The sequence below is a fragment of the Phasianus colchicus genome, chromosome 28, assembly GCF_987193195.1.
Source record: "Phasianus colchicus chromosome 28, bPhaCol1.hap1.1, whole genome shotgun sequence".
Classification (NCBI taxonomy): domain Eukaryota; kingdom Metazoa; phylum Chordata; class Aves; order Galliformes; family Phasianidae; genus Phasianus; species Phasianus colchicus.
In genome coordinates, this window is record NC_143463.1 from 4,875,475 (window position 1) to 4,896,154 (window position 20,680).

At 46.0% G+C, this 20,680-nt stretch overlaps 2 protein-coding genes across 4 annotated transcripts; both read left to right on the top strand.

The window, feature by feature from the left end:
* The first annotated feature begins 467 nt into the window (after window positions 1-467).
* SLC35E1 (solute carrier family 35 member E1) lies at window positions 468-8,927 on the top strand. Of its 2 annotated transcripts, XM_031603998.2 has the most exons (7): window positions 468-983; window positions 1,779-1,849; window positions 1,983-2,120; window positions 2,562-2,687; window positions 3,124-3,369; window positions 3,777-4,025; window positions 7,963-8,927. In XM_031603998.2, the coding sequence occupies exons 1-6, from the start codon at window positions 581-583 to the stop codon at window positions 4,008-4,010; spliced, it is 1,218 nt and encodes a 405-aa protein (XP_031459858.1). In that variant the 5' UTR covers window positions 468-580; the 3' UTR covers window positions 4,011-4,025; window positions 7,963-8,927. The 2 variants fall into 2 exon arrangements, with proteins under 2 accessions (XP_031459858.1, XP_031459859.1); XM_031603999.2 differs by lacking the exon at window positions 7,963-8,927 and having other exon boundaries at window positions 469-983; window positions 3,777-5,594.
* Window positions 8,928-9,023: 96 nt separating this feature from the next.
* Window positions 9,024-20,621, top strand: CHERP (calcium homeostasis endoplasmic reticulum protein). Of its 2 annotated transcripts, none has more exons than XM_031603993.2 (18): window positions 9,024-9,174; window positions 9,258-9,431; window positions 9,829-10,010; window positions 10,558-10,695; window positions 10,914-11,065; window positions 11,410-11,521; window positions 11,879-11,968; window positions 12,076-12,310; window positions 12,465-12,643; window positions 13,056-13,452; window positions 15,404-15,642; window positions 16,410-16,543; window positions 16,819-16,905; window positions 17,211-17,360; window positions 17,493-17,609; window positions 17,790-17,884; window positions 18,394-18,579; window positions 19,773-20,621. In XM_031603993.2, the coding sequence occupies exons 1-18, from the start codon at window positions 9,150-9,152 to the stop codon at window positions 19,775-19,777; spliced, it is 2,697 nt and encodes an 898-aa protein (XP_031459853.2). In that variant the 5' UTR covers window positions 9,024-9,149; the 3' UTR covers window positions 19,778-20,621. The 2 variants fall into 2 exon arrangements, with proteins under 2 accessions (XP_031459853.2, XP_031459851.2); XM_031603991.2 differs by lacking the exon at window positions 19,773-20,621 and adding an exon at window positions 19,357-19,645.
* Window positions 20,622-20,680: the final 59 nt, after the last annotated feature.

The window sequence follows — 20,680 nt, forward strand, 5'->3', positions numbered from 1 at the left end:
AAACGTCTTTTGAAGGAGCGGATGGAGGACCGCCGTCCTCCCACGGGCTCTTTGTCCCTGCGCCCCCAGCAGCTCCCTGAGGTGCTTTTAAAGGTCTGCAGGGCTCCTCTTCGCCGCGCGCTCTGCTCGGGCCCGGGTTGGCTCCGCTCTCCTGAGGCGGTTCTCGCTGCCCGCCGCGAGGATCCGCGTTGCTCTACGGGCCGCTTTTACGGCTCAGAAATCCCACCCGGTGCGGTGCTTCGTGCGCCGCGTTCTCTCCCCGATTCCTTCACCCTCCCGGGCGGCGCCTGCGGGGCGGGACGGACGGGGCGCAGCGGCTGCCAGAACGGAGCAAAGCGGCGCCGAGGCGGAGAGTTCCTCTCTGAGGGCGGCCCATCCCTCGGCGACCAGAAGCGGCCGGAGGAGGCGGAAGTGACGCAAGCGGAAGTGACACAAGCGGAAGTGACGCCCGCACGCCCCACCGCCCCCTGCCGGCACCCGTAGCGCTGGGCCGGCGCTGAGCTCCGGCGCGGGTCCGCCCCAGGAAGCGACGCGTTGGCGGCGGTGACGTCCCGGGGGCGGCCGTGCGGCTCAGGCAGCCATGGCGGCGGCCCCGCTGGCGGCTCCGGGAGGAGGCGGGACGGCGGCGGCGGCGGGGGGGGCCGGAAGTCGGGGGGGCCGCGGGCCGGCGCTGCGGGAGGGCGCGCGGGTTTCGGCGCTGTGCCTGGCCTGGTACGGGCTGAGCGCCGGCGGGAACGTGGTCAACAAGCTGCTGCTCGGCGGCTTCCCCCGGCCCGTCACCGTCTCGCTCTTCCACATCCTGGGGCTGTGCGGACTCCTCCCGCCGCTGCTGCGCGCCTGGCGGGTCCCGCCGGCCGGCCCGGCCCAGCTGCCGCCCCGCGCCTACCCCCGCTACATCCTGCCGCTCGCCTTCGGCAAATACTTCGCCTCCGTCTCCGCGCACGTCTCGCTCTGGAGGGTCCCGGTCTCGTACGCGCACACGGGTGAGGCCCCGGGCGAAAGCGCGGGGGTGCGCGGGGCGGCGGCCTGAAGCTCGCGGCGTGGCGGTGTTGTCCCGTGGGCCGCAGCGGGAGTGCGGATGGGAGAAGGGTTTGTGTTGGAGGACCTTTAGAGACCTTCCGGTCCGGCTCCCTGCAGTGAGTGGGGACGCCCGCAGCTCCAGCAGGTGCTCGGAGCCTCCTCCTGCCTGACCCAGGCGTGGGGCACCCAGCGCTCCTCCGGGCAACTTGTGCCAGTGCTTCACCACCTTTTTTCCTCGTGTCTAGTCTAAATCTTCCCTCTTTTGGTTTGAAACCATTTCCCCTTGTCCTATCCGTGCCCACCGGGATGCCCCAAGGCCCCACACGCGCTGCTGCCGCTGCCCCTGGTGTGACCTGAAGCCCGCTGTGTGCTCGCAGTGCTGCCTGCTGCACGGTGTCCCATCAGCTGTGCCTGTCAGAGCCCGGCGCAGCACTGCGGGATGCGCTGCCTGTTCGTGTGGGTGCCCAGCGTGGTGCCCTGTCCCTGATGTGTGCTCACAGTGCTGCAGTGTCTGTATGGCTGCCTGCTGCAGCACCCTGTGTCCCGGTGTGAGCTCACATCAGTGCCTGCTGCAGGGTCATGGAGCGCTGCAAACTGCCCTGTGATGGCACAGGGACGAGGGGTGACCTCGTGTGGGCTGAGGTTGGGGTTTTGTGGGACTGGACCTGAGCCCCTCCATTCCCAGTGTTCACCTTCTGCTGATGGTGTTTAATGGAGTCGGCTTCGCATCCCCACCGAAATTTTCTTTCCATCCTCAGTAAAAGCGACGATGCCAATATGGGTGGTTCTTCTTTCGCGGATCATTATGAAGGAAAAGCAGACGACGAAGGTGCGGACAGGTTTGCTGAGGTTTCTTCTTTTGCTGGTGTTTGTGGTGTGCTTTGCTCACTGGGATCGGGGAGGTTTGGGTGAATTTTGTGACTAGGATTGCATTTTCCACACATTCTCCATTCCTTTTGCAGGTGTACTTATCTCTTATCCCCATAATAACTGGTGTCCTGTTGGCCACGGTCACTGAGCTGTCCTTTGACATGTGGGGACTCATCAGTGCACTTGCTGCTACTCTGTGCTTTTCACTTCAGAATATTTTCTCAAAGAAGGTAATAGTTCTGCTGTTCCTGTGATTCATCAGAATTTTTGCTTGTTTCTGTTGGCAGCTGATAGTGCTTAGCTGTACCAGCTCATTATGTATCTTGCTGTATCGTATCATTTCTTCATACCAAATGAGTCAGTGTGAACACTGGGCACTCCTTGAAATCATAGGAACAAAGAGACAAAGTTAAAAGGTGTGTCTTGAGTGTATTCCAAAATGGTTCTGGTTTGTGGGACATCTTAAAGTGTACGTTGTTAATCCTGAGGGAGTTGCCCGTCAAGAAACCACTTTTTCAAAGAGAAATCTGTTTTCTTTGGTCATCCTCATTGGAAATTCACACCACACCAGCACTCATTTTCATACTGTAACTGTCGGTTGCAGGAAGTTGTTACTATTACAGGGAGAACGGGGGTGGTTGGGGCACAGCTGTAATGGTGTTCTCCATCAGGTGTTACGGGATTCCCGAATACATCATCTTCGGTTGCTGAACATCCTGGGGTGCCATGCTGTGTTCTTCATGATCCCAACGTGGGTTTTGGTTGATCTTTCTTCCTTCCTGGTAGAGAATGACTTGGTAAGTGTCGCTTTTGGGAAACTCTCCTCTATCAGGATAGGAGGGGGAAAAAAAAAAAACATGCAGAAAATGTTCACTTAGATGGTTCCTCATCAGTGTGGAAGGAACTGTTGTGAAATACCTGCAGACTGTTTCACAGAAAACACAACCAATGAGTGTGGTGTTTCTCATAAGAATTCATGGTGGGGTGAGGAGAGGGAGCCAGTGTGACAGCTGAGGTCCTGGGAAGTAGAGCTGGAGACAGGAGGACAGCTGGAGTGCAGTGCTGTATGCAGGGAGATGCTTTCTCAGAACTGATAGCTGCGTGTTTGGTGCCTCTGTAGAGAAGTTGTAGATGTAGGCAGGAAAGAAGCAACTCATGGTTTATTTCTGTTACTTTCTCAAGTTTCTCATGAGCGACAAACTTATTTAATTGTAACGTTTGTTTTTATGACAGAGCACAATGTCTCATTGGCCCTGGACCTTGATGCTGCTTATAATCAGTGGGTTCTGTAACTTCGCCCAGAACGTCATTGCCTTCAGTATTCTTAACCTGATCAGCCCGTTAAGTTACTCTGTTGCGAACGCCACCAAAAGAATAATGGTGATCACTGTGTCCCTTATAATGCTTCGCAATCCAGTTACCAGCACCAACGTCCTTGGGATGATGACAGCTATCTTAGGGGTCTTCTTGTATAACAAGGTAAGGTGTTCATCTGTTTCTGTGTTTATTCAGGGAACTCACCTGAACCACTCCAGTGGCTTTGAACTGTTTTGTAAAGCAAGTTAACAGCAGAACAGAAATGAAGAATGTGTGACGTAGAACTTCGCTGCATGGGAGTGTGTGGCTGAGTGCTCCAGTGCTTGAGTCAGGCCAGCTGCTGGGTGTCTGACTGACTGAGATCTTAATATTGTATTGAAGAATGAGGATTAGGAGGTATCTCACTAAACTGCCTTGAACAAAAGCAACTTCATGATTTGGCATATGAGAAGAAAGAGATTTTTATTAGGAGTCGCTTGTTTGAGATCCTCATAAATGTAGTGGTGTTTTCCCTATGTATATTTTGGGTCACACCTTAGAAAAACGTTCTTTCCTTCTTTCTCCCCTAGACAAAATACGATGCAAACCAAGAAGCAAAGAAGCAGCTCCTTCCAGTCACAACTGGAGACCTTGTGAACTTGGAGCGGCACCGCAACACTCCTGAGAAGTCTCAGAATGGACTGACGGCGTTTGCCCCACATGGAGACTATCAGTATGGCCGAACCAACGTCCTGACAGACCACTTCCAGTATAGCAGACAGAACTACCCACCCACCTACAACTTAAATCGTTTTGATATATAGAATCCTGACACACAGGTATAGACTGTGATATTAAAGTGTCCCCAGCATTATCAGAAACTTTTAGTACATCCGTGAATGTAAAGCCATTTTATTGTAAAGTTTTGCAGAAGGGAGGATGCATGTGTAGTGAAAGTGGTACAGACCTTCAGCTTCTGCTAAGCAGATCTTTAAATGTGAAGCAGCTAGATTGGACACTGGAACTGAATGCACAGCGTAGCTCTCGTACAGGGATTCTGGTGAAGTGCAGGTACAACATTTCAGAGCAAAGCATCTGCTGTGGCTGCTCCTTTTTGGAGTCTGTCAATCGGTTACTCTTTTGGCAGCTAAACACTGGCCAGTACTTTGTTTCCACACTGATAATGTCACTTTTAATTTGTTCTCCACTATTTTAAGAATACTTAGATGAAATTGTCAGGAAAAAAAGGATGTAATTAGGCACACACCTGATGATCAGAATTTGTCCGCTCGGGAGGATTGTGTCAGTTGTAAATAAGGAACCTGGAGTTCATCTTGAGCAAATATGAAACTTCATGTGGGTGTTAATTACCTCCATGCCTATGCCTTCAGTTTTTGATGACAAAAAGTATTTCTGAAAGAACAGACAGTAGAGAGAGATCCCTTCAAGAAACACATTTAAAGCATAGAGAAACAGTTTTCTCTAAAATCATTGTTGTCCCAAACACTGCAGATAACAGAAATGGAGACTGAGATCATCGTTGTTTTCTCAGTAATGCAGCCCTGTAAACTCAGACATTTTTCTTCCCTGGCAGTGCAGGAAACACCTGACAAATAAAGCATTTCTAATAATGCCTTTTTTTTTTTTTTTCTGTTTGCTTTACACCTCCTTTAAATCCGTCTTTGGTTCAGGAATTGAAAGGCTTAAGGTATTTTGGTGTAAATTTTATGCATAAATTTTGCTCCCTTATATGATTCACATTATTATTAATGCATGAATGCGGTTAATAATTCTTCATTGTTTCTCAGATCTATCTTTTTGGCCCCTGATAGTGTTTTTAAGTTTCTTAAGTACTGCTGCTTGAGCTGCTATGTGCATTTTGCCTGACTTCTCATTTCAGCTGGAAGAAGTGACACTTTGTATCCTTCTCTGTTCCTGCAACTCCCCTAGCTCAAATAGTAAATTAAAAAAGTATTTAAATCAGCAGTAAACATAATTTATGGCTAATAAGAACTGATTCAGTCAGTATAAATGAAGACATCAAGTTCAAGACAAGTTGATGTCTGTGCATCAGGCGCTGCATTTGTGCATGGAAGGAATGAAACCAGTTGAGTTCTGGTTTCACTGAATCAGATTATCATTATTATTACTGTTACTTGAGGGGAAAAAAAAAAGGTTTTAGGGGCCTTCTTTTCTTAACAGAAAAGCTGTTGTACAGTGAGATTTTGATAGCATAAGTGTTGTGTTTTTACTAGAGATTATTAGATAGCAGTGACAAAACTTAAGGTGTGGTGCTGTACACAACACTCCTTCCATTTATTTATTGCTTTAAAAATGACCATTTCCGTGATGTGAAATGATGATTTGGCTCCTTTCTGGATAATAAAGAATTTATTTTTAAGGGCAAAGTCAACCTGATCTTATTCTCTTGGCTGACTCTGGAGCTAGTTATGCAGATTGCCTTCCAGGATACAGTCCAAAAGAGGAAATGGTTCTCCTGAAACTTCAGAGATGGTTTAAATATGCTGCTAATGTCTGCAGGCAGAACTTGTGGACTTGCCTAGAGTTGGTTCTGCTCCTTCTAGCTTAGAACTTGGGCTTTTATTTTATAAAATGTGAATAAATTATTTCCTAGCCCTGATTAACAGATAAGGTTATGAGGAAAGGCATGATTTCATTGGAAATTGCTTTGCCTATTCCAGTATTAATTTATGTATTGTTATTTTCTTTTATACGATGAAGTGCAAAATGTATTTTTAGGGCTCACTTCCCAATATTTAAGTGCTGTTACAAAAATATAGAAAGAACCATGTGGACTCTGGATCTGTGTTAGATTCTGGTTCTGCACAAGTTCATTTGATGTATGAAACATTAAGCTGAGATTTGTAAGAAGGACTGAAATGTTCAACTGCTTTCAGAGGGAGCCAGCTGGAAGCTGTTTGCCTCCTGCAAATGCTTAGTTGTGTTCTTTGTGCCTCAGTTTCCCTACTTTGGAGGCACTGAGATACCAGCAATGGGTCGCAGTGGGGCCCAAGGCTGTACAGATGTGATGTGAGTTCATCTGTAAATTTCCTGGTATGTCTACTGCTATAACAGGGTCATACAGCTTGAAACTGCAAGTTGGAATAAAATTCCATGTACTGTATTCACAGATCAGAGATTTCATTACCTACGTTTTGAAGGCTTGCTTTCTGAAGAATATAACCGGATCTGTTCTGCAGCTCTCTTGCCAGGAAGCTTTCATGCATGCTCACTGTGGCAGGTCTTTAGCTCGGCTTTTTTTGTCAAGAGTATGGCAGCAGGTGGGAGCTTCCTGCTGAAAATAATGAAAATTCCAAGTTGCAGTCTGTACGTGTGCCCTCACCACGTGTCTGAAACAAAATTACTGAACTCACGGAGTAGAAAGAGACCCAAAATGGGGTGTCACACTGGGCCCAGCATGTGAATCTCTGGACTTTTTCCCTGCAGCCTGCTCCACAGTGTTTGTACCCTTCTAGTTCAGTTCTGTGGTCAACAGGGATAATTTTGCATGGTACAATAGGTAATTAAAACGAGTGAGTGGCTCATTTGCAAGAGGTGGTTTTTCAGAGTACCCGAATCCAAGTCCTTGAGCAGTATTGCCCACTGATAAAGGAAGTTTCTGATGCTGTTGTATATGTATTTTAATCTTGGACTGCTGCAAGATTTTGTTTGGCAAGGTGGAACATTTGTTTTAACATGGTTTGTAAATTAACGAAGTATTTAACTGTGTACATAGGTCTGTAGAAAGTATGGAAACTGGAATAAAAAGGGCATATGGAGACAATTGTGTATAACGACCCAGTTCTTAAAGCAAAGTAGATTGCTTTGGTTTTCTTACTTAGGTGAAACTTTGGGAGCGCAGTATGTTAGTAGTAGTGGTCACCTGTGAGAAATCAGATTGTTCTCCTAGAAGGGAGGGATTCCTGGCTGGCTGTTAATGTAGGCAGAAGCTAGCATGATTTGGGTGCTGTGATTAGTGTCAGCACTTGAGTCACTGGTGCCCTTAGACACCTTACTGGGTTTTCTGTTGATAGCTCCTCGGAACTTGTGGTGCTCTGAAGATCTCCTGAAAGCGTTTTGCTTTCTGATTGCATTTCAGTGCCAGGTAGTGGTTAGAGCATCTTTATCATCTGGGAAAATGCTTGGGTTTGTTCATTCCTTTCGTTGTTTTTAAATTACCTGAACATTAAATAAAATCCAGGCAATATGTAGGCTTTGTAGGAGCACAGTGAAAATAACTTAGTAATTTGGGGTCAATTCATGATAATTCTGAAGCTCAATACTTTTCTAACGTGTGCTCAAAGCCACATTTTTCTGATGTAGCATTTTGCAGCAGAAGGAAGTTCTGCTATGCAGCTATTTGCGAAACCACTGCAATATAAATTCAGGGAAAGTTTTGTTTTTCTAAGGCTTCCATTTCTGAACCATGCTGTAAGCTGTCAAAAATGATGTCAAGATGTCAAAAATGTCGAGTAACTTTGTAGTAATGGCACAAGATGGTAAAACAAATTAATTGATTCTGAGATCATAGGTGTATGATACAACCTTGACACACAGCTGCAGAAGTGCAGCTGCGCGGGTGGCAGTCACCAGATGTCTTTGTTTTGTGCTGGTGCTCCATACTTTGATGTGAGTATGGGTGCTTTTACCAAAAAAAGTTCCTACAATCCTTGCAGTATGAAATGTGGCACTTTAGCAAATGCACGGTTTTGTATTGTTTTCCTGTTCTCATTTTAACTCTGCTGTTCTGTGAAGCTTTGGATGGTACCTGGTTGGATCGCGTGTGCTGCTGCCCTCCAGCCTGTGGAAATCGCAGCTGAAGCTGAGAGCCCCGAGTGTGGGACTGTGGGAAGATCACATCAGTGACTTTCAGGGACAGTGACACTTTATCACCTGCAATAAACCAGACGTCGAGATGCTTTTTGACTGACGCTTCTGTCAGGTAGCTGTAGCTTTGGGAGCACAGCAGATAAAGCACTGCGGCAGCCTGAAGCGACTGCGTGGGCTCGGATGTGCAGAGCTGATACCGTTTTTGCTGGGCTGGAAGCACCAGCAGGGATTGTGAATGAGATTTTAAAATACGAGTTAAGTTAGAACTTCATCTGATCTTCTGGGATCGGTGCTTGTCTCCAGGACTTCAGGCTGATGTAGAATCACAGGCAGACTTTGTGTCTGACGTTCTTTGTATCGTTTGGATACCTGAAAACATCCATCTTCTGAGTTTTTATATCCAGTAGCTAATACAGCGGGGCTTCGTGGAATGTCTTGTTGAGAATAAAAAGTTCTGCCTTTCTGTGAGGACGTCTGTGAGCGTCGTGCGTGACGCGGAGCGCCTGGAAATGGGGAGCGATGGCGGCTCCCGCAGAAACGGCTGAAAGCCCCGGGAAACCTCGCTCGCTTCTGGCCGCCCGCCTCCGGGGCTCTCCGAGCGCTTCCCGGCAGCGCTGCGCGCGGAGGCTCCCGCCGTGCCCCGCACGTCCCGGCGGGCGGCAAGGCTGAACCGTCCGGAATTGTGCGGGCCGCTCGGGTTATTACTGACGCCACTCTGATGGAGTATCAGGTGTAGAACCGATCTGATTTTAACTGCATAAAGAAATGAAGTCACTTGGAAAGTATCGGTGCTCGAGTATTACTTAATGCTGCTGTATAGTGCAATTAGCCGTCGGGTTTTAAGTTCGATTGGTGCCGTTCTGAGACCAGCGGCGGATCGCTCGCCCTCGCCCCGCCCCCTCACGGCTTCCCGCCCCCGGCCGGGCCCTGTCACGTTCCCGCCCACTGCGCGCGGGATCGGAGGGAGGAGGGGTCGAGCGGCCGTACTGGCGCCGCGCCGCGGCCGTCTCCATGGAGACGCGGCCGTAAAGCGCGGCTGCGCGTGTCTCCGGGCGTCTCGCGGCACTTCCGGCCGCTGCGGCCTAGCGGCGGCGCCCCGTTGTCCCGCGGCCATGGAGATGCCGCTGCCGCCCGACGGTGAGCGCGGCCCGGGGGGGCGGGAGGGAGCGGGCGGAGGGGCGGCGGGGCCGGCGCGATCTGACGGAGCTGCTTCCTCACAGACCAGGAGCTGCGGAATGTCATCGACAAACTGGCGCAGTTCGTGGCGCGGAACGGGCCCGAGTTCGAGAAGATGACGATGGAGAAGCAGAAGGAGAACCCCAAATTCTCCTTCCTCTTCGGGGGCGACTTCTACGGCTACTACAAGTACAAGCTGGCCCTGGAGCAGCAGCAGTGTGAGTGGGGCTCCGCTCCCTTCCCGCGCGGCCGTTGCGGCCTTCCCCGCCCCCCAGCCCCGCCGTGTGCGGCCCTGCGCTGGGCTCTGGTTCGCCGCTCTGCCGCCCCCGGGCGTGGGCTGCGGGCTGGTGGGCTGCGGGCTCCGAGCTGCTGTGAGCTGTGCTGGCTGTGAGCTGCAGCTCGGCTCCTGCAGGGCGCCCCAGTCTGGCCGGCGGCTCCTGGCCGTGTCCAATTTGCGCTCAGCTAAGACCCCAGATCTCTTCCAGCGGGGCTGCTCTCCATGTCATGGTCACGTGGTCATTTGGTGTTAAATCATTGCATTAAGAGGGAAGGTCTGTTTTGGAACCAGCGTGGATTTCGTTTACAGATACTTTAAGAGCTTGCTTTGTTTCATAGTGTTGTGCAAGCAAAGTCAGGACATTGAGGCTCCTCCGCAGATCCAGCCGCTGCCACAGCCATCCCTCCCACCTGCTGCCCCTATCCCTGCTCCACAGGGCACTCCTTCTGTGGAGGAACTCATCCAGCAGAGTCAGTGGAACCTGCAGCAGCAGGAGCAGCAGCTCCTTGCTATGAGACAGGTTAGTGTAAAATAAGCACTCAGCTGGCTTATCTTGGGCTGTAAGAAACTGGAGTGAAAGGAGAGAGGAAGGCTTGCTTCTGATCGGTGAGGCAGAGTGTTGGTGAGCACGGGACATTATTTTACTTATTTTTGTTCTGTTATGGTTGCCTTCATCTGCTTAGAGCACATTACCTGATGCCTTAGTAAGATTGATCCTTGATTAAGTTACTTACTATATGGAAAAGCCTGCTGATTTGCTGAGTGGAATAAATTGTGACTGCTTTAATCTTCACTTAATGCTGTAGGATGCTGGGAACTGCAAGAAATTCCATCCTGCAGTAGCTGAAGGCAGATTCTGATTGGGGGTGGGAAGACACTGTGTATTTGAACTAGTTGATTTTGTAGTTGTTGAAGTGTTTACGTGTAGTCCAGTTGCTTGTAAAAAGTCTTGTTGTTTGGGACAGCTGCTTTTGGTTAAAAGGCTTTGAGGACTGGCATACAGCAATTTAGTTCTCTAAAAGAGCATTGGATGCAATATAATTTTATTTTATTTTATTTTTTTTCAGGAACAAGTCACTTCAGCAGTAGCCCTTGCAATAGAGCAGCAAATGCAGAAAGTTTTGGAGGAAACACAGTTGGATATGAATGAATTTGATAACTTGTTGCAGCCAATAATTGACACGTGCACCAAAGATGCAATCTCAGTAAGTGATCTGAGTCTGGAGAGTTACCTGATGATGTTATGGGTTAAGTACAATTGGAATTTTCTGACTGTATAGAAAGCAGCAGCTTAATTACTATATGGTAGGCAAGAAAATTACTGGAACACTTCCTTTCTGGCAATTATTTCAGAGTTCTAGGAAATCCTTATGATGTGAACACGTTAGACTGACTTAAAATATTTTAAATTTTCCTTTCTAAGGCTGGCAAGAACTGGATGTTTAGTAATGCAAAATCTCCTGCACACTGTGAGCTGATGGCTGGGCACCTGCGAAATCGTATAACAGCTGAAGGAGCTCACTTTGAGCTTCGGTTACATCTCATCTACTTAATCAATGATGTTTTGCATCACTGGTAAGGATTAGATTATGTTTTCCAGCTTCAAGTTTTGATTAATTTGGTGAACTCTCTCTGCTTATTATGTTCTCAGTATGACTATTCACCTTTCATTTTTAATGTATGTTTTATTTTTAGCCCATAGCTGATGCAAAGAGCTACTGTTTCAATAATGAAATTTAGCTTTTACCTACTTTGTATGTTTTTATCTCATATAAGGCTGTACTGTAGAAATGACAAGGAGGGACTTAGTTATTTCTATGAATTCATTATTTTAGTAGAATGGGGAGGAATTGAGTTATGAGGTTCTTCATGCTGTGGTGAAAGGCAATAACTCTTATCTTCCCTTTCTTTTTTTGAAGCCAACGGAAGCAAGCAAGAGATCTTCTGGCTGCTTTACAGAAGGTGGTTGTACCTATCTATTGTACCAGCTTTTTAGCTGTGGAGGAAGATAAGCAACAGAAAATTGCCAGAGTGAGTATCTGGTGTTGGTTTAACTTTATGCTTTGCTTTGCTAGGTTGTTGCTAAGCAGATTCACAAAGGATGGAAGAAGACTGCTGAGACTTTTCTAGTCTGGTTGTCTTCACAAAGCCTATCACAGCATGTGCTTTGAGTTTAAACCTTAATTTGAACAAGAACCTAAAAGTCCTAGGGATTTATTTAAAAGTGGCTGTAAGGATGAAGAGTGTGTCTGAGTCTTCAGTGGCTCCAAATACAACTTGAAAATCGTAAATTTGACAAAGCTAGAAACATAAAGAAAAAGTTGAGGCACGTTTTTTTTTTTAATTGTCAATCAATTCTGAACACCTCTCACCTTTGAATTTGTGCAGCTTCTTCAACTGTGGGAGAAAAATGGGTACTTTGATGAGTCAATTATTCAGCAACTGCAGAGCCCAGCTCTTGGACTTGGCCAGTACCAGGTTAGAAACAAAAGAAAAGTAACACTTTTCTTACTTATGTACACATTTTGAAAACAAACTGTTTTGGGTCCAGCACAAACTTTGTTCATAATTTCTCATCTTATCAGGCAAATTTGATCACTGAATACGCGACAGTAGTACAGCCTGTGCAGGTTGCCTTCCAGCAGCAGATACAGAACCTGAAAACTCAACACGAAGAGTTTGTAAACAGCTTAACGCAGCAGCAGCAGCAGCAAATACAAATGCCACCACTGGAGAATGAGGTGAAATCAACACCCCCTCCTCAAGCGCCCACAGCAGCGCCAGCCTCAGCTCCACCATCTGCTCCAGTTACACAAGCAGGTACTGATCTGTTCTGAGGACCTGTGCCGAACTCAGTGGGTAGATTTCTGCAGTATGTTCACGTATCCAGGAGAGTTCAGATGGAGTCTTTTGTAAGTGTTTTCATAACTGCATGTAGCCTTGGGTGCCTCCAACTGTTTCCAATTTGTTTCAGATGATGGTAAATCTCAGCTGCCTCTAGCTGGTTCTTCAGAGTATGACACAACAGGGTCTGGGGTGCAGGATCCTGCCTCTGGTGGACCACGTGGCCCTGGATCTCATGATCAGATTCCTCCAAATAAACCCCCGTGGTTTGACCAGCCTCATCCTGTTGCACCGTGGGGTCAACAACAGGTATCAAACACTGTTCTGTAATAATAGGTAAAGGGAGGTGGAAATTCAGAAAGACAGAAGACTATCTTGGTATAGGAAGTGTGTTGAAAATCTTGGAATGTCATGAATCCAGATTCGACTCCAAATGAGAAAGTTTTGGGGCAGTTAAAGGCAAGGTATAGCCTATGTTTCATTGTGTTAGCTACAACACATTCCCTATGAATGAGCAGAACAAAAAGTACTCCCCTGAATTCAGCAGTGTGTGTGCTGATCAGTTTGGTCTTGGCTTTTCTCTGAAGCAGTGGTGGTTCAGATCTTGTTTCACCTGTGCATATTGCCTACAGGTGACACTTACTTAAAAGGTAGATTGTCTTTATTGCGTTCTTCCTTTTGTAGCCTAATGACCAGGCTCCTTCCTTACTTTTCCCACTAGGGACCACCTCATTGTCCTCCATGGAATAACAACCATGAAGGAATGTGGAATGAACAAAGAGATCAAGGCTGGAACAATCAGCGAGAGACGCCTTGGAACAACCAACCTGATCCTTCTTGGAACAACCAGTTTGAAGCACCATGGAACAACCAGCATGAACAACCTCCATGGGGTGGGGGTCAAAGGGAACCTCCATTTCGAATGCAGCGGCCACCTCACTTCAGAGGCCCATTTCCTCCACATCAGCAACATCCCCAATTCAACCAGCCCCCGCATCCGCATAATTTCAACCGCTTTCCACCTCGCTTCATGCAGGATGATTTTCCACCTCGCCATCCCTTTGAAAGGCCTCCTTATCCTCATCGTTTTGATTACCCCCAGGGGGATTTTCCTCAAGGTAAAGTGTGTACCAGGCCAGGTTTTCTTACACTGCAATACTGATAGCCGTTGCAAACTTGAGTGCTTCTGGGGTGACAGCTTACTCTCGGTGAATTGCTCATGTTTTCCTGAGGAACGCTGAGTTTGTGGGTTTGGGAAGCTGCTAATAAGTGTCTTGGGAAGTACCTACGGAGTTGGATGCTTCCTTACTTTTTTGAGTCATTCTTCCTTCCCTCCCTAAAAGATACAGATAACGAGAAACTGTTATCCAGACTCAAGACAGCAGCTGTTTGAGCACCCCTTATGCAACCACTTATTTCATTTTTAAAGTAGTCCAGAAGTGAAAATCAGCATTTTCCTGCAAATTCAAATTCCTGCACATCAGGCTGTAGGTGAGGGCTCCTCAGCAAGCTCCTGCACTGCTGCAGGAAGTTAGAGGAATGCAGCCTGGAAGCATTTGTTCTTGTGCACCAATGTGCTTCTCTTCCTCTCTGCTTTTACTGAAAAGCTCTCTAATTATTTGCCTCAAAGTTGTGTGGCTTGGTAATTGCTGGTGAAATGATCCTTGCCTCCAGTTTTCCTCCGCTCCCTCTTTCTTTGCTTTTCCTCTTGCTGGACCATGGGAACATACGAGAATGTAGCAAGTGCACTGTGTGCCTGGCCACTGTGGCTTGGATTTGGTTACAGGCCCCCTCATGAAGTCTGGAATAGTTCTTCTTTGGTTTAGTTTCTATTTCATACTGAGAAGTTATGATTATTCTGGGATATAATCATTGTCAACTTAGAGTCTAAGGATCCCTGTGGTTCTGTGCAGCGGGTTGTGTTAGAAATGACAACGTAATTGGTGTTTGTTTTTTGCTTTTTGTAGCTTGAAATGGCAGTGTAGAAGTTGCTATTCTGAGCTTAAGAGGTTCTAAGTTCTGCAAGTCCAAAAAAGGCTGAAACCCAGGGAATGATATATTTGGGATTTTGAGCAGTCTTTTTGTTGTGTCTTTTAAAAAAGTTGTGGGAGTGAGTTGTGAGAGCAGCTTTTCTTGTCTGAGGAAGGAGGATTAAAGCTTTTATTTCAATAAAAAATGATGTGTTGGATTGTATTGGTGACCAGAATGGCAGTTCTGTCATGCAAACTTGTTGGAGGAGGGGATCTACTGAAACAGGTGGCTAGAATTAGGAAAGGGGTGAAGTAGTGATTACACATTGTGTTCTAAGTCTGATAAAGATGAGTCAAATAGCACAAGCTGAAGAGAGTTATAGTAATGGTGGCTGTAGTGACTTTTCCTGGAAAAATTCCTGGTCTCACTGGAGACCTGCAGAAGACATTGATTTTCAGTCTCCCATTTTTCTCCATGCAATGAGTTTGGCAGAGTATGGTGGCGTTCATGACAGTGGTTTGTCTGTCAGTGATTGGATGGATGTCTCTCATTTCTCTATTTTAACAGGATATTATCTCCACTCTTCTTGAAACACCTCTTTAAACAAAGTATTTTCTTGTCACCTACTCATGTGAGTTAATTCCTGCCATATTTCTTTCTTTACATATCTTGATTTAGCATAGACTGTACATATTACAGATCTGTTCAGGTTGCTGCTAAGCCATGGTTGTATACATAGGCTCCAGAGATAGATGCCATCAGTATCTGCCCTGTTGCATCTGAAACCTTTTGTTCTTGAGCATCATTCTTGTACTTTTTGACTGCAGTATGTTCTACAGTAAAGGATGGCTTACAGTTAATATCCAGTTGTCTTGAGGGTATTTGCTATAGCCAGAGTGGAAGATGTGCTACATGACTTTCATGGACATGGGCTTGTAGCCAGCCTCTACTTCTTCTGTCCTATTGCTTTTCTTGATCTGCAGGACTCCAGGGTGCCAAGGTTGTTTTTAGGATAAATGCACTAATTGAAGTACACTTCTGATTGCCTTCGTTTCTCTACAGCTAAGTAAAATGTTTTAACCCTCCCACTCTGTGCAGAAATTGGACCTCCTCATCACCACCCTGGGCACAGATTGCCTCATCCTGGAATCAGTGAGCATCCTCCCTGGGGAGGGCCGCAGCACCCTGATTTTGGGCCTCCCCCACATGGATTTAACGGGCAGCCTCCTCACATGCGACGACAAGGCCCCCCTCACATGAACCACGATGATCCCAGTCTGGTGCCAAACGTTCCCTACTTCGATCTCCCTGCTGGACTGATGGCTCCGCTTGTGAAAGTAAGTGCTTGAGGTGGGCCTAGACTCGATCAGAATCCCTAGTCAGCATTATGGGCAGTTTAACGTGGACATTTACAATTTCACATCTCTCCATCCAGCAGACGGGGAAGGTAGTATAAATGGTGAGAATTGTAAGTGGTGTCTCCCAGTGAAAGCTAGTTAAGCCTGTACACATGAAAGACCGATGTGGTTTTTGAAAACATTACCTCCAGTGATTTTCACATAGGCAGAGGGAACCCTTTGTTCTGGTGGGGCCACTATAGGCTAGTTTTGGTATTTGGAGTTCTTTCTTACATAGATGTTTTGTGACACTAATGTTGTACACACAAAGAAAGTATGGTAAGGAACAGGATATGTATCTGTATCAGCATCTTGGGGGGTAATTACATTTATGCATTCTGTGCTTAAGATGAACAAACAGGTCTATTCCATTTTAACTTTCTGTTACTCTCAGCATGCACCAGTTTTTACCAGGTTTCCAATCCAGGCACTATTATCACAGAGCTGGATAGATAACACCTGCATTTTATCTACCTGGTGATCCAATTAATGTCCCAGTACGTGTAGTTGCTGGCTTATCTCATAAGAATCAAAATGATGGTGATAGCACAAGAAAGCGTTGGGTCATCTGCAGAATCCTTATTACTGGAGCATTTTTATCCAGTAGTGAACTGTGAGGTCCCTACGAGGTTAAATCTATATTTATCTCTTCAGATTGGCCACCCCATGACACATGACAAGAATGTAATTTGTTTTGTTTCCGGCAGCTTGAAGATCATGAGTATAAACCTTTAGATCCTAAAGATATACGTCTTCCACCCCCAATGCCCCCCAGTGAGAGACTACTGGCTGCGGTTGAGGCATTTTATAGTCCACCATCTCATGACAGGCCTAGAAACAGGTAAGAGTAGGTATAGCTAACAATGTGGTAAGGAAAATGCCCTAAGGAGCTGTCTCAAACCAAGAAGTGGCTCTCTCTTCCTTCACCCGTGTCTTGGTTCTTCTAATGCTAAGAACGAGTGCTCTTGTTGTGTTTTAAACCGTTTGATCTGACACTGAGATGTGCAAGACCTCGGTGCCCAGGCTCTTTGTTCCCTACCACATTGAGCGGAAATCCTCTGTGATCATGATTGAGTTTTACAGATGTCTGTTCTGTGTGTGATTGATTTATTGCAGTGAAGGCTGGGAGCAGAACGGACTGTATGAATTCTTCAGAGCTAAAATGAGAGCAAGGCGGAGGAAAGGTCAGGAGAAGAGAAATAGGTGAGAGACCTTGTCTGCTGCCTTCTGAAGCGTGCTGTTCATTTGGAAGGTGCTAGGACTGCCTTGCACTGGTGTAGGGGAACAGTTCAGCAATGTGTTGCTGGAATTAACTGAGTTTTAACTTGCTGGAAATTCTGTCTAATCTATAGAAAACATTCTTTTCAGCTCAAGTTTTGTTGGGCTTGTTGGCTGAAATGGTGTGTGATTGTGTGTGTGTGTGATTTCAATTTGATCAAAAGCACATCTACATTTCTCAAGCATCTCCAAGGAGTTTCACAGGATTTTTCCTGCTTCTGTCTGTGCAGCGGCCCTTCTCGGTCTCGCAGTCGCTCTAAAAGCCGCGGCCGCTCCTCCTCCCGCTCCAATTCTCGATCTTCAAAATCATCTGGCTCCTACTCGAGGTCCCGATCTCGCTCCTGCTCTCGGTCCCGATCCTATTCACGCTCTCAGTCCAGGTAGAGTGCAGTGAGGTGAATCTCAGGAGCTCAGAGGCGGAGGTGGGGGAAGGACCTGCAGGGCTGAGTGTGGAACCCTGGGCGTTGCTCTGCTGTCCTGTGCATCTGACGTGGTGTGCTGTCTCTTTCCAGAAGCCGGAGCAGGTCCCGCTCTTCTCACAGCCGCTCGCGATCACGGTCACGATCAAGGTCCAAGTCCTACTCCCCAGGCAGGCGGCGCCGCTCTCGGTCTCGTAGCCCCACCCCTCCGTAAGCTTTTGTTTGTTGGTTTCTCTTTTTACCTCCATAAGTTTACAGCTTTATGAAAGAATATCTTAGTAGAGTGGATGAGGTTATACTGGGTGTTAATGTTTAACGGAATGTAAGTGAGTCTGCACTGGATCAGAACAGTTATTCCTTGTTCTTACTTTCATCTTTTTATTTCCTTAGTTCTTCTGCTGGCTTAGGTTCCAGTTCTGGACCTCCTATCCCAGAATCAAGACTTGGAGAAGAAAATAAAGGTCATCAGATGCTTGTGAAAATGGGTAAGGTGCTGTTCTGACATAAGCCAGCAAACAAAATGAGGCACAATTTAATCTTTGCACGTTTCTAAGTATTGTTCCTGTCAGCACCTTGGTATTCTAAGGTCAGAATAAGGATATTCAGAGATGTAATACAGAGAACGTGAAACAATGACAGTGATTGCTGTTCTGAGAAGGACATGGATGAGAGGGATGTGAGTTTAGTATGAAATAGAATTTAACTACCTGGCACGTTTCATCTCTTTATAGCACGGATCAGCATCAGCAGGACTGACAGGACAGATTGGCCTTGTGCTTGTCTTCCTGAAAAGTTTTTAGGGATTGAGCTGATGCTTTTCAGCTCCCAGAATTCCTGCTTTTTAAGTAGAGGGGACAGAGTTCATGTATCGTTTCAGACTGTTACTGTCCTACCACATTGGACTGGCAGCTCCTGCAGTAATTTGAGCAGAGTATCTGCTCAGAATTCTAGTGCTGTAATGGTTAGAAGTTGCAGTGCTGTGTACTTTCTGCAGGATGGAGTGGGTCTGGTGGACTGGGAGCCAAGGAACAAGGAATTCAGGACCCAATTAAAGGAGGAGATATTCGAGACAAATGGGATCAATATAAAGGAGTGGGAGTTGCATTGGATGACCCTTATGAAAACTACAGAAGAAATAAAAGTTACTCATTTATCGCACGCATGAAGGCTAGGGATGAATGTAAGTAAATGTTGCTAAGCAATTAAAAACTGCTCATGTTGTTTGTGATTTTGTTTTATTTAAGGAATTTTACTGTAGAATGTAAACTCAAAATCAAGTTAACTCTTAATTCTTTCTAATGTAATGGATAAAAGAAACACAGGTAAGTAAACACTGATTAACCCTGTCTTCTACTTCTCGGGATTGTGCTGTATTCTGATTTCTGAAACATTAATTAATTAGCCTGTTGTGTGTAAGCCACATCCTGCCTGTAATAGCAGTAGTCTCTGTCTTCAGATGTTATCTTTTAAACAACAAGAAGATCGGTCACAAAAGTAGTGGAGGGGGCCATGCCATGAATGGATGGCTGCCAGAGCAGGAAGGGTGTTGTGTTGGAGGGAAGCTGGCCCACGCTCACTGTTTGGCCCTGCCCAACTCCTGCAATGAGTGCTGTGTTCTGTCAACCCCAGAACTGGTAATAAATTCACTGTAGTGCAGTTTCAGGTAGCGTCTCCATTCTTTCTGCACCCTTCTTAGGAGATGAAAACAATTACCCAAATGATGAATTTTTGCAGAGCCTGTGTTGTGTAGAATTACACTTAGCAGTGATTAGAAGGAAAATAATTGGCATGCGAGATGAAAAGTCACTTCTGTCTATGGCTGCAGTAGATCTGCATAATAAAATGAATTCAAATAAAGGCACAAAGGAAAAAAAAAAATTGTTACTAGTAGAGCCCTCATTCCGTGAAGCATTCTGCAGTCTGAAATGTGTAAGTGCTCTTTTCCCTATTGTTTCAGTGAAGCGTGAAACGCAAGACCCTCCACCACCCGAATAAGACTCTCTGAAGAAAGATGTCTTGCATCTTCTACAAAACATTAAACTTGTATAAATGCGGATGAGAGTCTGGAGGAAGTGACAAATGAATTACTTTTAAAATATGGTGAAAAATGGAAAGCTATGACATGTAATTCAACAATTGTGATTTAGCAGTGGTTAAAAAGGCCAATCATTCTCTGACATGTCTAGCACACTTAAGGATTTCCATTTTATTTTGCAAAATTCTCTAGTTAGCTAGCACTCTGATACCAGTTAGGCCCCATCTGAGCTCCCCCTGGTCCAGGATTGTAACTCACTCATTCCTGTGGAATACAGACGTTTTCTGATATGGTTCTATGTCTCTAGTTCCATAATGTATGTTTATTTCTCTCAAAAGGTTAATTCTATTTGAAGTGGAGGGGTGCTGCCTTGGGATCAAGTCAGACTGATGCTGAGCAGTGTATCCTAATGTCTAAATGGGGAATGAAGCATCTAATTCCAGTACAGGTGACCTATGAGCACTGTGCAAGCTTGTTAGAACCTACCATACAACTTAACACCCCTACACACCAGCTGCTGCAATCACAACTCTGTTCAGAACACGAGGGTTAAATGTTCTAGCTTTTCAAGCGCTCTAAGGGATGTTCAATGCTTTGTAATGGAAGACATTCTTTAAGCTTTTTATATTTTTGTATATACCCTTTAATAAAAGCTAATTAGTTCAATAGAAGAGAATCAATTTTCTCTGTTCTGCAAGTTTCTAACAGTGAAATGTTCTTGGAAACTTCCTTTAACGTGAACAAGAATAAAGTTTTGTAACCGTTCCCAGAGACCACCAGCTGAAGATGTTGGGCCCTTACACTGCACTTCCACTCCAGAGGTCTGCGTGGTGGTAACCACTTCCCAGAGTAACTTGTTTGTATAGCAGAAACCCTCTTAAAACCATTCAGTTAATATGGTGAACTATCAGTTTGTTCTAGATCTACTGTAGTTGTGAAACTGTAACTGTCTGTGAATCAGCATACAACACCTGTATGTTACCAACTTGTGAATTTTATTGTTTTGCCTTCCAATAAACACCTTTTTTAATAAAAAAAATAACAGGGTGCTTCATATTTCAAAGTAAATGGATTTCAGTATTAGGCTGTAAGTTTCCGTAGTACTGAGTTTACCTTAAACACTGCCTATGTTTGGTTTTGTAGTAATCTGATAAGACTGCTTAAATGAAGCAGGATGGTATTTTCCTGCTGTCATCATAGTCCTTGATGCTCTGGTATAGACTTTCGCTTCTATTATGATAAAAGA